The sequence below is a fragment of the Coptis chinensis genome, unplaced genomic scaffold (genome assembly GCF_015680905.1).
Source record: "Coptis chinensis isolate HL-2020 unplaced genomic scaffold, ASM1568090v1 utg157_pilon_pilon, whole genome shotgun sequence".
In the NCBI taxonomy this organism is placed as follows: Eukaryota; Viridiplantae; Streptophyta; class Magnoliopsida; order Ranunculales; family Ranunculaceae; genus Coptis; species Coptis chinensis.
The window spans coordinates 321,121-336,169 of NW_028238108.1; the positions used below are offsets into that span (position 1 = coordinate 321,121).

At 36.7% G+C, this 15,049-nt stretch overlaps 2 protein-coding genes across 6 annotated transcripts; one reads left to right on the forward strand and one right to left on the reverse strand.

Moving 5' to 3' along the window:
• Positions 1-214: 214 nt before the first annotated feature.
• Positions 215-10,569, forward strand: LOC147473964 (alpha-N-acetylglucosaminidase-like). 5 transcript variants are annotated; one of them, XM_086586848.1, is made up of 19 exons: positions 215-634; positions 724-797; positions 868-1,079; positions 1,580-1,701; positions 2,508-2,593; positions 2,951-3,045; positions 3,543-3,624; positions 3,785-3,891; positions 4,906-4,936; positions 5,140-5,257; positions 5,824-5,874; positions 6,338-6,447; positions 6,671-6,773; positions 7,908-8,006; positions 8,558-8,668; positions 8,984-9,240; positions 9,471-9,790; positions 9,875-9,953; positions 10,035-10,569. In XM_086586848.1, the coding sequence occupies exons 1-17, from the start codon at positions 377-379 to the stop codon at positions 9,481-9,483; spliced, it is 1,929 nt and encodes a 642-aa protein (XP_086442974.1). In that variant the 5' UTR covers positions 215-376; the 3' UTR covers positions 9,484-9,790; positions 9,875-9,953; positions 10,035-10,569. The 5 variants fall into 5 exon arrangements, with proteins under 5 accessions (XP_086442974.1, XP_086442972.1, XP_086442976.1 ...); XM_086586846.1 differs by having other exon boundaries at positions 9,550-9,790; XM_086586847.1 differs by having other exon boundaries at positions 217-634; positions 9,735-9,790; positions 9,872-9,953.
• Positions 10,570-11,633: 1,064 nt separating this feature from the next.
• LOC147473965 (putative F-box protein At4g22165) lies at positions 11,634-13,218 on the reverse strand. Its single transcript, XM_086586824.1, has one exon. The coding sequence runs from the start codon at positions 12,989-12,991 to the stop codon at positions 11,867-11,869; it is 1,125 nt and encodes a 374-aa protein (XP_086442950.1). The 5' UTR covers positions 12,992-13,218; the 3' UTR covers positions 11,634-11,866.
• Positions 13,219-15,049: the final 1,831 nt, after the last annotated feature.

Genomic DNA, 15,049 nt, shown 5'->3' on the forward strand with positions numbered 1-15,049 from the left:
TGAACATTTCATGAAAATATATACCTTTCTCGACGCAAAAAAAACCTCATTCCTCATTGTCATGCCTTCTGCTTTTTATCTCAACTAGAAGACCACAAGCCAACGATAATAAAAAGTTGAAGCCATGCTAAAAGTCTAAAACTAGCCAAAAAAAGCCCCAAAACTAAAACTTTTCTTTTTACTTGGGCGGTTGCGAACTGAAAAAGAGTTAAGTTGACGTTTTCGATGATTAGAAGTTGTACTTTTGTACTTGGCATTATTACTTGAAAAGTTCGTGGGGTCCCCATGGCCGGCTACCATATTATGTTCATCAACCTTCTGCTGCACTCTCTTTCTCGGACTGTACTCAAAGTGGGTGGGTCAGAAAGTCAGAAACATGTCAAAGCTTCGAGTTGTGCAGCTTTTTCTGTTTCTACTCTCACTAGTGTTCCTAGTTTTTATTTTTTATTTTTCTTCTTCTACTACTACGACTACTTTCCCTTCTTCTCAAAGGAATAAAGCAATGCAAGTTTTATCGACGAAACTGGACACTAAGAAAGCTACTTCATCTGTACAAGAAGCTGCAGTTATGGGAGTTTTGAAGAGACTGTTGCCTACTCATGCAACCAGCTTTGACTTCAAAATAGTTCCCAAGGTACAAATTTCTTAAAACCATTGCTTTCACTATGTTTGGTACTTGTTGGGTGTGAATCAGTTGTGGAAAGCTTTCGTTTGATGTTTCAGGATGTTTGCGGTGGATACAGTTGCTTCTGGATTAAAAATGTCGACAAGAGAAGCGAGAAAGGAAAAGAGATAATGTACGCCCAGAGTTTATTTCATTGGTGAGTTGTGTTAAGTAAACTTTCCTAATTTTATCATTTCTAACAGGATCAAAGGCACCACTGGGGTTGATATTGCATCTGGTCTCCATTGGTATTTAAAGTATTGGTGCGGTGCTCATATTTCGTGGGACAGAACCGGCGGCGTCCAGTTGTCTTCCATTCCAAGGGCCGGATCATTACCGGCTGTTAAAGACGAGGGGGTGATGATTCAGCGTCCAGTCCCGTGGAATTATTACCAAAACGCTGTCACTTCTAGTTGTAAGTATTGAGCGTGTTCTTTTCTTTGTTTCAGATTGATTTTTTGGTTTTCCTTTTCTCAAAAGTCAAAACTAACATGTCTAGAAAACCCAATCTCTTTACTATAATTAACTCCACATTTAGGTGATATAAATTATAAATGTCACTATTTGAAAATCGTTTGACCCAATATTGGGATAGACAAATTTTTAGAGGGAAACATATATTGGTACCAATGACAATTTTATTTGATCAAGTATGTTAGTAGATAGTAATCTCTTTGAGATCCTTTGACATTTTCTTTTATTGTCTTTCAATCTTCACCGCCAGATAATCCAGCTTCAAAGGTGAACCTTTTAAGTTTCCATATGGGCGTCCAATTTCAGTGAAATAGTTATTTTTCCCTTTGCTTTGCAATCATTTACAATATGATATCATGTAGATAACTTAGTAATCTAGCTGCATACAAATTCAGTACATATATTTACAATAATGGAAGCACTAAACTTACTTCCTTCCAGATTCTTTTGTTTGGTGGGATTGGGAAAGGTGGGAGAAAGAGATAGACTGGATGGCTCTTCAGGGTATTAACTTGCCCCTGGCCTTTACGGGGCAAGAGGCCATATGGCAAAAAGTTTTCAAGGTGATATGGTTATTCACTTCAATTGTATTTTATCCATAATTTTGCAGTGTTTTTATTTCTCAAACTATCTAGTTAGAGCGCATGGTTTGAGAACAGACTTATCTATTGTATGTAATCATTGACATGTTGAGTCTGAGTGTAATGTTTTTGAAACTAAATAGCTCAATTAACATCCTGAACAATGTAGGAACTGTTGAACTGTAGGTTTTTTCGAAGTAACGTGACTGATCCCAATGTGACATCAAAATGCCAATTTCTTAATATTCGGTTTAAACAAACTCATCTGAATACATCTCACTCCATAGAAGGCATTTAGTACCTACAAGTGGCTTATTGTGGACTAGATGTTTATGTGAACTGGCTTTACCTTCTGGTTTCCTTTTTGGAGTTAAAACCAGCGATGCAGTTCATTCAACTATCTCACTTTGAAAGTTTCATACATGGATAGGTTTGTTCTATAGTCTGGGATTTTCCATTACTGCCCAACAATGCTAATTTGAATGTTTAGTGTCAACGTGATGGAATAGCACAGGCTCTTCTTTAGGCAAAACTCATGTGTTCCTCTGATTGGGTTGAAATGTTATTCAGTCCCAGTTTCACTTTTTGTGTCTAATTTCTTTCACATTTATTCTTTAGGCAAAACTCATGTGTTCCTCTGATTGGGTTGAAATGTTATTCAGTCCCAGTTTCACTTTTTGTGTCTAATTTCTTTCACATTTATATACAACATTATTTTGCTGGGAAGAAAAGCAAAATGAGAAGAAGACTCTAACATTCTGGTATTTAATCGTTGTCTCTGATGACAGAATTTCAATACTAGTAAGGAGGATTTGGATGGCTTCTTCGGAGGACCTGCTTTCCTTTCTTGGGCTCGAATGGGAAATTTACATGGGTGGGTGGCACTTACAGCTGACTGACTTTTGTTCTTATTTTGTTATGCCAGAAGAAAATTGTCATAGTAATTAGAGAGCAAAAATTATTTCTGTCTTCCCATTATTATAATATAAAATAGATACATGTATATATCTATATATTTGTGTGTGTGTGTGTGTGTGAAATACAAAGCAAGGTAAGAAATATATGGAACAAGAAGTTTGTGTATATATGGTTGCTTGCTTATATTAATATTGTAAATTAATGCGAACAATCTTTTATGGAAGAAGTTACACATTCGGCGGGTAACTGGGTACGTGTCACAATTTACCTTTTACAGATATATTGAAAGACTCCAATATTTGTCATAACACAGATGGGGTGGACCTCTCCCACAAAGTTGGTTGGATCAGCAGTTGGCTCTTCAGAAACTCATTCTATCTCGCATGATAGAGCTTGGCATGACTCCAGGTAAAACTTTCTTTTGCTCTTGAAGTGATCTTATCTTACATGATAAGATCTTATCATGTAAGCGTGCTTGGGCAAGAGTAGTATTAGGATGGGTGACTTCCTGGATCATCGTGTCGCACCCCTCTTTTAAGATTATAGGAAAATAATGATCTTATCATGTGGATTACCACCTTGTTTGTATGAAACTTTATGAAGACAAAAGACTTATGACTCAAAGTCTAAAACTACAATGAACATTGGAAGAGAGTTTTGATCTCGAGGTGTCTCTAGACCTCTAGTATAATTACTTTTTGAAATGACTTAATTAATATGAGGTGTTCACATATTGCAGTTTTGTTGAAGTGATAAAACTTTTGCAGAAAGTTGTAAAAGTCTATGTTAGTTTCCTCTTTGGAAATGTTTTTCACCCTTTTACCTTTGCTTTTTCAATATCATTAGTTAGTTTAATATGTTTGCAACAAAATGAATTCTACTGATATTTCAGTGTTTCTGTTCAGTGTTGCCATCATTCTCTGGGAATGTTCCAGCAGCCATCAAAATCGCATTTCCTTCAGCCAATATAACTAGACTTAAAAACTGGTAATGTTTTAACGTCTTTAAAATTCTATTTACGTGATAATCCATGAAGAAGTTTGGTCTTTACAAATTTTTTGTGCAATCATGAATTAATAACTGGCTATAATTTCACCATAATACTCTAAAAGATTTATTAGCTATATTTCACTTCTCCCTGCACTAGGAACACTATCGATGGTGATCCTCGCTGGTGCTGTTCGTATTTTCTTGATCCATCAGATCCCCTATTTGTTGAAATTGGGCATGCTTTTATTAAGCAACAAATGGAAGGTGCACATTTTTTTATTATCATATGAAGTAGTTCTATTATCTATCAATTTCATCTATACTCTGTAAGATAGTGAAGTCATTGGCTTCGAGTTCATAGACACGAAAATACCTGCAGTGTGGTGCTTTGTGTAGATCAGATTCAGAGATTTTGCATCGTCTTATAATGCCTCCCCCGTCACTAAACAGGTGTGGGATCAACTAACCTGTCCTAGAGGCAGTGAAGTGCAGTCCGTATTGACCGCAACGCAGCTAATATTATAATTTATGAATAGCTGGTATTATGGTATGGGTACTGGGTTAGGCAGTTAGGCTTAATAATAAAGCCTTGATTCCCTTGGCAGTATGTTGGATAGCGTGTTTGTCTATTTATCAGTGTTGTGACAGAATTAATCTCTACCAACCCTTCTTTTTTTGGCTCTTCTAACAACCACATTAAGGAGCTAGTGTTTAGCTGGGGCAACACGTTGGAGAGTAATCCACTTTGTTTTCTTGTTGTCACCTTTTTCTGTTACTTATTCTTCCTTCTCTTTTTTTGGTGAACCCTTCCTCACCAAGACTACTGTTGCTGTCCTATCCTACTTTACATAAATAAAAAAGTTTGATTCATCAAAAAAGGAAAGCATTGGATGCCTTTGTTAGGTTTGGTTTTAGGAGTTTTAATTTCTAGATTTTATTGGTCGAGACAGCCTCACAATGAGGACATTTGAGGTTGCCTAGAGGTGTGATACTTTTGTAGTAATATGTACTGAATCCTGAAACCTTACTTTCCATAGGTTTTGCTATGAAATTCAATTAAGGAAACACATGAGCAAGGTTCTGTCGGCATACATAGTAGATTGGGATTGGCTTGTAGGAATATTTTTTTATCAGTAATGTAATGATGAATTTTACTGAGAATTCCAAAGGAAAAGAAGGAAGCAAAACCATACCTCGCCTATTAAATTTTGGTGTTTCATCTTCATTCATGTGTTTCATTGATTACCTCTGAATTAAATTGCTTTTGTTTTTTTGCAGAATATGGAGATATAACTGATATATACAACTGGTAACTTTTATCTCATCTGTACATCATTATTGATCTTTCCGGAGACTTAAATCATTTATGGATGAGCTTTTGAAGCAATGTTACTTAATATGTTATATAACAGAAAAAACAAATCGTGAGTGAAAATCACAGACGATGTCTCAGTTTTCTTTATAAATCTCTCCTTTATGAAGTCTCCCATTTAACTTGTCTGTTCAATGTAGTGAAACGTTTAATGAAAACTACCCACCGACAGATGACCCAACTTATATCTCCTTACTTGGAGCTTCTATTTATAAGGCAATGTCCTACAATCATAAGGATTCTGTGTGGCTAATGCAAGTATGCTCTCTCTCTCTCTCTCTCTCTCTCTCTCTCTCTCTCTCTCTCTCTCTCTCTCTCTCTCTCTCTCTGCAGTGTACTCCTTATTGGATAATGTTGGAAAGACCTTGTGACTTCATATGACGAAGAGTCCATCGTCAGTGTGAACTATAAGTCTATAACTATTAGATTGCATTTTCCTAGCCAAATCACTATAAAAATGGGCTTCTAGAGGCCATCCATGGTGGATAGAAATTCGTTTTACCTCTGGGTTGAATGGTTGATCCTGCTACGTGTTGATTTTTGGTGGACTCTTTTAATAATCACCAGTGTTTTACTACTAGATTCTATATATGTTCTGCCCACTTGTTGTGCCGATTCTGGTGTTTTTTGTTGATAATTTGTATTGATTAAAAAGGAGAGAATGCAAAAGTAGGTCATAGAAAGACTGATAAATGATTTTTTAGATAGGTCTCTTTATCGTGAATTGTCTGGTCTTCAACTAATATGCACTATTATCCGGTGTATGTACTTGAAACATTTTTTATTCTTGATTGTTACCAGTTGATAATTTTAATGGTTTGCAGGGTTGGTTATTCACAAACGAGTTTGAATTCTGGAAGCCACCACAAATGAGAGTATGATGTTTACTTTTACAAAATTGATTCTCACCTTCAGAACCTTTGCATTCTAGACTCGAATGGATTTCATTTATGAGACTATCAGTCAGTTGCATGGCTTAAGATTTTGTAGTGTCATGGGTGAGATGGTGCGTTAGAAAAGTTGTCATTGTGCAACACTGTGCCCTTCCTTCTTAAAAAATTCTCTAATTACGATATTCTCATATGGATGCATATAAGGGTTAATATGAACTCAGCTGGTTGATTTAACTGTCTAAAATGTAAAACAAATTAAGTCATTGTGGTGAAGTGGTATGGGATTTTCTCAGAAGGCCTTTGTACCAAGTAGAAATCAATTTTCACATAAACATAAATACCCACACAGACGATATATATAAATTCTATTTGAGCTTTTCCTGTGATTGATTTTAGTAAAATCTTCTGTCTTAGTAACTCTGATTAATTTAACTTGGTTCTGCAGGCACTACTCCATTCTGTTCCATTTGGAAAGATGATAGTTCTTGATCTATCTGCTGAAGTTAGACCCGTATGGGAGAAGTCTTCACAATTTTATGGAACTCCTTATGTCTGGTAATCTCATTTTACACTATATCTTTTCTTTCTCATTTCTTTTCTCTCTGAGTGCAAGATGTTGCATTTTAAAAGAAGTTAGTTGGTTTATTATGCAGTTCTTGTTATTTTTTCAAAATAAAAAATATTAATAATATTAAATTCTGTTGGATTCATCAACTGGGCTAATTCAGTGTAACCCCCCCCTCTCTCTCTCTCTCTCTCTCTCTCTCTCTCAATACAGGTGTATTTTGCATAACTTTGGTGGGAATATTGAAATGTATGGGATACTGGATGTAATTTCTTCAGGTCCTGTCGAAGCTCGCATTAGCCAAAATTCAACCATGGTATACTCAGCTTTATATATCTTTCACACTTCTCAATCTCGTGGTGTATGATATGCTAGTCTCTGGGTGTTTTATATGTAATGGAATGATAAGGGGACCATCATCACCCACAATCCTTAGTCAGATCATCTTTATATGATACCTAAAACATTGTGTGCATTTTTCTGAATGGGTTATAGAATTGCTTTATAACATGTTTCCATCATTTGTTTTAGTGGTGGCAATACACACGTGGCTTATTTTTATTTATTTTTTCTGTAGTTACAACTTTCATTTTTCCCTGCAAGAATTACATTACTTTCTGAAGTTGCACTTCCTTTGTGATGGAATGGTTTGCCATGCTGGTTGAACTATGTGAAGTCTTCCATGGAACGTGTCTCATGCTTGTCCACTTAGCATAATTTGAGTTCTTGGCTGTAATCACATATATTAGCCTTTCCTTGTTAAAGACTAGGGTTGCCCAGGCTGCAGGCCTGTGGTCAAGCAGCCTTTGTCAATTATGTATATAATTGGGGTAACATCGTTTCGTGATGTAAATTTGCACATCTTTTTGTTTGGGTGCCTGTTATCTAGCAGCTAAGCATCTTGGCTAGTGGGGAATAACTCCTTGTCTTGTACTTCTCTTTATTGGAATGAATGAAATTTATCTTTTAGCGCTAAAAAATAAATTAGGTTTTATATGGAGTTCACATATGTCTAAGTTTGTACTAATATTGATTTCAGCATTTTGAAGGTGTTTCAACTTTCAAATGCAAAATGTTTTGACCTTATTGTTATACATATAGTAGTATGAGTCTGTGATGTTAACCAAATTTGGTTTGTAAATGGTTGAATTTGTTGTCATTGTTAGTTTCAGATCGGTGTTCTGGTGTATGAGTCGATCGTCTTAATTGAACTAGTCAGCAAATTTTAGAAGATGTTGGAAGCAAGAAAGTTTCAGTTTGTACATCTATAAATGCTTAACCTTCTCCATTCAATTTAATTTTCTATCACCTCATCCAAATACTTGGAATAGTTTTTTTTTCTTAAGAAAAGGTATTACGTTGACAAGTCTTACTTGGCGCATTCTAGTAGCCATTCGGATCTCACAATTAGCACTAGTTGAGAAAAATTTCTCGTTTTATTGTCTCGCAGGTTGGTGTTGGCATGTGCATGGAGGGAATTGAACAGAATCCAGTAGTCTTTGAGCTGATGTCTGAGATGGCTTTTCGTAGTGAAAAAGTCCAACTTGAGGTACCTTCTCAACTTTGTCATCAATTTTGTCAGTTTGTTTTGAGGAGTTAAACAGGAGATGATCACATTTTCACTTGGCCGCAACAGAACAGCTGTCAAACAGATTTATTTGTCTCTGTTTTAGCCACAACAGTACCACGCCTATGAATCTATTGCATTGTTCAATAATCACTAAGAGAAATTAGAGAGTATTTATATGTAAAGACTGCAAAATAATTATACTTTGATAATGTGCACTGTGGAGACTGGGCACATGTTATCAGAAGTTTGGTAGATTTGATTGACAGTTTTGTATGTTATGGAAAACTGTGGAACATCAACATCCTATTATATGAAAGGAAAAGGTCATAATGTAAGAACACTGCCCAATCAATAGGACCCTAATTGTGGTTGTGCACTACAGTATTTCAGTAGATATCAATATATTAAAATAAATTAAATAAAAAAAAACACCTATAGACCGTAACTGTATTAAACCTACCCTAATGCATAGAAATCTATATGTTTACCGCTTGTTTTAATTATAGGCCAACCACCCTTTCCTTTTGCAGGAATGGCTGAAATCATACTCCTATCGAAGATATGGTAAAAAAATTAATCTAATTGAGGATGCATGGGAAATTCTTCACCGGACAATCTACAACTGCACAGATGGAATTTCTGTACGTTCTTTGTATCGGTTTTCTTTCTTTGACTTGATTCTTTGGGAGATTAAACTTGATCATATTTCTTTGGGAACTGCACTAAATTTGAGAAGGTTTAAGGAACACACTATTGAGTGGGAGGACAAGGATGAACATTATGATGAGAAATTTTCTGACTACACCATTTTCTCCAATGAAAAGTATATATCTATTAGGCTGTTCGATATGCTTGATCTGAATAGCAACTTTACAGTACCCAGTTCAATTCCGATGTTATGAATAAAGTTCTCAGACTGGATCTTCTAAGACTGGCTGCCATTTTCATTCTCGCAGGATCACAACAAAGATTTCATTGTTAAGTTTCCAGATTTTGATCCATCATCATACTTCCAATCAAATATGTCCGAAGATAGCCATATTGGCAATCTCTTCTCGCAGGGTACTACCAACAGATTCTCCTCAAGAGAAACGACCTTTGTTTTGCCTCAGCATAATCAGCCACATTTATGGTACTCAACTGAGGAAGTCATTGTCGCCTTACAACTGTTCCTAGATGCAAGAAATTATCTTGCAGGAAGCCTCACGTACAGGTAACCACTTATTTAAATTGACAAAGTTCTCTCTCTCTTGCGATCATCAACGGTTTGACTAATGTCAATGGGTGAAGTCCTAACCTTCCACAAAAAATCAAAGACCATATAATATACTTGTAAGAGCTATAAGTAGATAAGAATGTATTACTTGTACAGTAATAAATTTTAATCTGCTTATGTAAGATAAACACCAAATTGCAATTTAACTCAAAGTTTTCACTCCACAGATTAAGAAAATAAATGAGGGAATCTTGATGACTGCAACTTGACTCTAAGGATAATTCTTATTGTGCTGCTTCATGGCAGATATACGACTTGGTTGACCTAACTTCGACAAGTGCTTTCAAAACTAGCAAACCAAGTATATGCGGATGCGATGATTGCTTTCTATCTAAAGGATGCCAATGCATTAAGTCTTCAGAGCCAAAAGTTTCTCCAACTCATCAAAGATATTGACATTCTGCTTGCTTCTGACAATAATTTTCTACTAGGAACTTGGACAGAAAGTGCTAAAAGGCTTGCTACTAACCCTACCGAGAAGAGACAGGTAATAACCACATGATTCCACTGTTCCTATAGTCATCTCTAATACGTGTATCAATCTCATGTCTATTTTCTTTTTTCTTAATAGTATGAGTGGAACGCAAGGACGCAGTTGACAATGTGGTACGACAATACAAAAACCAAGCAGAATAAGCTCCATGATTATGGTAATAATTCTCTCCGCTTACGGGTGACTTGACGTTATTCATCAGTGTTGTTGACAATCTTCTTTTCTTGTACATTTTCAGCGAACAAATTTTGGAGTGGACTCTTAGAAGGATACTATTTGCCGAGGGCTTCAACATATTTCGATTATCTGTTGACAAGTGTGAGACGAAATGAAAGTTTTAAGTTGGAGGAATGGAAAACAGAGTGGATTTCATTTTCAAACAAGTGGCAGTCAGGCACGGAACTTTACCCAGTGCAGGCCCAAGGCGACTCCCTTGCTATTTCAAAAGCACTGTTTAAGAAATACCTCAGTCGAAATTTTGGGGATATAAGAGCTTAATAGAGATAAACATTGAAGGGAGATGCACTTATGAGCTTCCCTTCCAAATTCTTTGTTGTGGACTTGTCGTTCTAGTTAATTGATTTAGCATGTTTGTGAATATGAAATCGCCTGATTTATGTACAGATGGCAAATTAAATTTTGCAGCGTTTAATAGAAAACAAAGTGCAGATTGTATTTTTGAGTCTGGCTTGCATTTGAATGGCACGTATTTATGGCTGGCCTTATTCATGCCAGGCCCCGAAGGTACTGAGAAGTTTCTTAGATTTGATACATTAGTGCTTGTACGGTTGCTTGAAGGATACTTGCGCCAACCCTTCTGCCGAGGCATTCTTTTTTTCCGGAAGTAGTTCTAACAAAATTAGTTTCCGAGATTTTTTCTTTTTCCACTGTTGAATTTAACCAGTTTTGAAATGACAATAGGACCGGTTCTAAGATTAGCTACGTCAGTGTTTTTTTCCCCCCCTTCTAAAGCTAAAAGTTGAGATGAAAGGTTTATTTGATAGGTTAATGGAGTTATGGAGGCAGCCATTTCCTATTTTTCTGGAGTACGACACTATTTCTTTGTTTATGCTTAAGTACATTGTATTTTACTTTTCTAACTCCTTTTTCCAAGAGTAAGTAAATGATTTCTTGACAAATATGAGTTATCAAATATGCATGTGCATTCCGTAAAAGTAAATGATTTTCTTGACAAATGAACTCTTCCATCAATCCATCATGGCTTGATGTAATGAACCAACCGAGAAGAACATTTAAGGGAGAATGGAAGGACACTCTACGAAGTACGAAGTCTAACGAAAGTGATACATCAGAGCTTGTAGGATTGCCTGAAGGACATTCATTTTCCCCCTGTGCTAAGCTGCTAACCCTTCTGTACCACCTCTTTTAGGATTTGGGTCTTGCAAAAAATCTATGAAGTACCACCTCGTTTGTACTGATCACCTATCCAAGGCCTTTATGTACAACTCAGACAAAGAGAGGTACTTTTGTCTATATTGGAATATCACTAATAGGTCCATGCCACCTCCACAAGTCTTGACTTAGGTGTTAAACTAAACACTAACGGAGCGGCTTTTGGCAATCCCCGTCCTTCAGGTATAGGCATATCATTCAAAAAATTTACATGAGAATGCCTCCTCACCGTGCACAAAAACTTGGGTATTGGCTCTAGCTACTATGCGGAAGGCAATGCCATTGTGTTGGGGTTAGAAACTGCTATGGCAGTGTCACTTTCCTCATTCTCAACAAACTGGATGGGCTCACAGCTAATCCTCCTACCAAAAAATATGTAAACCATTAATTCTGTCATTTGGCTTGAACATTTAACCCAAACAAAAATTGAGCTCATGAGTTGAAAGTGTTCTTGTGTTTAACTTATTCTTTTAATTGCTAAGATCCAACAACGAAGTAATGGCATTACTTAGAACGTACTTCATCGTACACCAAGAAAATCTGTCGGCACAAACTAAACTAAACAAGCTAAGCAGAGCTGAAAGTTTATTAACTGAATGCAGTAACTAGTACAATCCACTTCGATACAAAAGTCCAATGCTTCAAAAATGTTGACGATCATCCATTGAGTTTTGAAATAATCCAAACAGGAAGTGAAAAGGGAGAAGCAAAGGTAGTGTTGGTGGAAAAAAGTCGAACTTTTCTGTCTTCCAAATTAAAAACTCCCATGTCAAGAGAAATTTCAATGTTGACATTAGTTCTATAATACTGCATACGATGGTCTTCAACAAAGTAGATGCAATTCCTCTTGAATATTGTCTCCGCAGAAGCCAATACAGAAACCGAAGTATTAAAACCCAAGAACAAAGCATGCTGTCCTAAACTTTTCATGAGACGCCATTTATTACAAACAAAATCAAATTTGAAAACATAGAATGCATTAGTATAGAACTTTTTTATTCCTCCTTCCTCTTTTGGAGATTCATGTTGAAGAACTTGTAGCACTTGTAGCAACTCCCCTGACCATTCTACCAAGTAGCGATTTACAACTCCAACACCTAACGAATAGGACACGCGCACTTCACTTGCCTTTGGAGGATTACTCTTGATATCTAAAATGTATAACTTACTATTAGCACAAATTCCATACAATTGCTGCTTGAAGTATATAACGTCCATAACACAAGGGATGTTTTGTATTGTCGTCCACGTTTTGTCTCCTGGTCTAGCAATTGCTATCTTCTTGACAACAGTATGGATGGCTACCGCAATGAAATCTTCAGATGGATCCTTAGGATAGGTTAAAACCACTTTACTTACCATAAGTTGATTTATTGTTGGATCATGAAACTGGTCATTGAATGTGGATTGTGATGGGAGATTCATATGAACTTTGGAGAATAGATTGAAAATATGCATATCAAGTTCCATATCAACTGTAACAATCCAATTACCTGCGGCTCCAACGCACCTATGCCGATGGATCTCGGGTAAATCAAGCTCGTATACTTTCGTCTTATCGAATTCTTCCCCACCTTTAAGACCAAGAAAAGAACGACGAGATGTTGATGAAGTGTTTTCTTGGGGTAGCATGAGCAGAGGAAATTGTGGCAGTGGATAGTTGTAAGAAACGCATCTCCATGGCTTGCAAACCACTTTAAACTGCAAGTAGTCGACAAAAGAATCGAGTCGTTGGCAGATGAGAGACAGGAGTTCTTCAGGGATACCAGCCCAATCAGCCATTGGAGCAGATAGAATAAGATTGACGAAAACTTTGAATTGTAGTTTAAATTGGATCTTCTCGGTTTTCCAATTTTTTCTATTTAGAGATGTGCCTTGTTCTTGGTTGGGTTCTAATCAGAATTCAGAAGAACATGCCGTAGTTCTTCTTTTATACTGGGTTAAACCTTGTTTGTGTTGGATTAGGAAAATCAGAAAGCAATTAGAGTACTTAACCAATTACTACATCAAAACGGGCCGGGTACAGTCAGACTTTCCTATGGTATGGGGCCGTGCCAGGGCCGGCCCAGAACTTTGAGGGGCTCAAGGCGAGTTTCTTAAAATAGGACTATAATATTATTGAGAAAAAAAACAAGTCTTTTACACAAATCCAAGGCCTTTATGTACAACTCAGACAAAGAAGGTCCATGCCACCTCCACAAGTCAAGACTTAGGTGTTAAACTAAACACTAACGTATCATTCAAAAATTTTACAGGAGAATGCCTCCTCACCGTGCACAAAAACTTGGGTATTGGCTCTAGCTACCATGCGGAAGGCAATGCCATTGTGTTGGGGGTAGAAACTGCTATGGCAGTGTCACTTTCCTCATTCTCAGCAAACTCGGTGGGCTCACAGCTAATCCTCCTACTAAAAAATATGTAAACCATTAATTCTGTCATTTGGCTTGAACATTTAACCCAAACAAAAATTGAGCTCATGAGTTGAAAGTGTTCATCTTTGTGTTTAACTTATTGTTTTAATTGCTAAGATACAACAACGAAGTAATGGCATTACTTAGAACATACTTCATCGTACACCAAGAAAATATGTCGGCACAAACTAAACTAAACAAGCTAAGCAGAACTGAAAGTTTATTAACTGAATGCAGTAACTAGTACAATCCAGTTCGACACAAAGGTCCAATGCTCCAAAAATGCTGACGATCAACCATTGAGTTTTGAAATAATCCAAACAGGAGGTGAAAAGGGAGAAGCAGAGGTAGTGTTGGTGGAAAAAGGTCGAACTTTTATGTCTTCCAAATTAAAAACTCCCATGTCAAAAGGAATTTCAATGTCGAGATTAGTTCCATAATACTTCATATGATAGTCTTCAGTGAAATAGATGCAATTCCTCTTGATTATTGTCGAGTCAGAAGCCAATACAGAAACTGAGCTATTAAAACCTAACAACAAAGCATGTTGTCCCAAGGTTTCCATGAGCCCGCCATTTATTACAAACAAAATCAAATTTGAAAACATTGAACGTATAAGTAGTTCAGAACTTTTTTCGAGATTCTTGTCGAAGAACTTGTAGCAACTCCCCTGACCATTCCACAAAGTAGCGATTACAAGCACCTCTTAACGAAGAATAGAACACGTGCACTTCACTTGACTTTGGAGGATCACTCTTGATATCACAAATAAATAGCTTATTATTAGCACAAATTCCATATAATTTCTCCTTTAAGTATATAATGTCCTTAACTGGAGTTTGCATCTCATATTCTCATCAGTTAGCACTAGAGGTGTTGGATAGGGAGAGTCTCAATTCACAGGGCCTTCTAGAGGAATTTGTTTGCTTTTCACTTTTTCCACTAGATGGAAGATGCACCGTGTTAGACTCACATTCAAAGCGTACGAACTTGTTCTTGCATTGGTTAGTAAGAGCAGGAAGCTCTAGAGTTGAGAATAATGAGTCGTTATCACTTTAATGGCGGAAGTCCGCCTACCAAAGATCGGGACTCTCAACCCGAGTGTTTTCAGGAAATCTCAAAGAGTTATTCACTGCCAGATTCTGCCTCCTTGAACTAAAACTATTAGAAGATCTGAGAAAACCAAAAAAATAAAAATAAATAACTAAGCGTCAAGTGTGCAGACACTCTTCAAAATATGCTACCAAAAATCGCCCAATAACAGATGATAATAGATTGTTTAAGACGGCCTTATAATGGAATTGTTTTTTCTCTTTGTTAAGAGAACATCCAATGTGTTGGAGTTATCCCTCACATGAGGAGAGAAAACAGAGCTGGAGAGAAACGGGCGAATTCGGCGTTGGAAATGTCGAGCCCAGCCACTCGAGGA

Coding starts and splice junctions, on each gene's coding strand:
- LOC147473964 (XM_086586846.1), top strand. CDS start 377: ATGTCAAAGCTTCGAGTTGTGCAGCTTTTTCTGTTTCTACTCTCACTA. Junction 635..723: donor ACTTCAAAATAGTTCCCAAG/GTACAAATTTCT, acceptor TTGATGTTTCAG/GATGTTTGCGGTGGATACAG. Junction 3,046..3,542: donor AGAGCTTGGCATGACTCCAG/GTAAAACTTTCT, acceptor GTTTCTGTTCAG/TGTTGCCATCATTCTCTGGG.
- LOC147473965 (XM_086586824.1), bottom strand. CDS start 12,991: ATGGCTGATTGGGCTGGTATCCCTGAAGAACTCCTGTCTCTCATCTGC.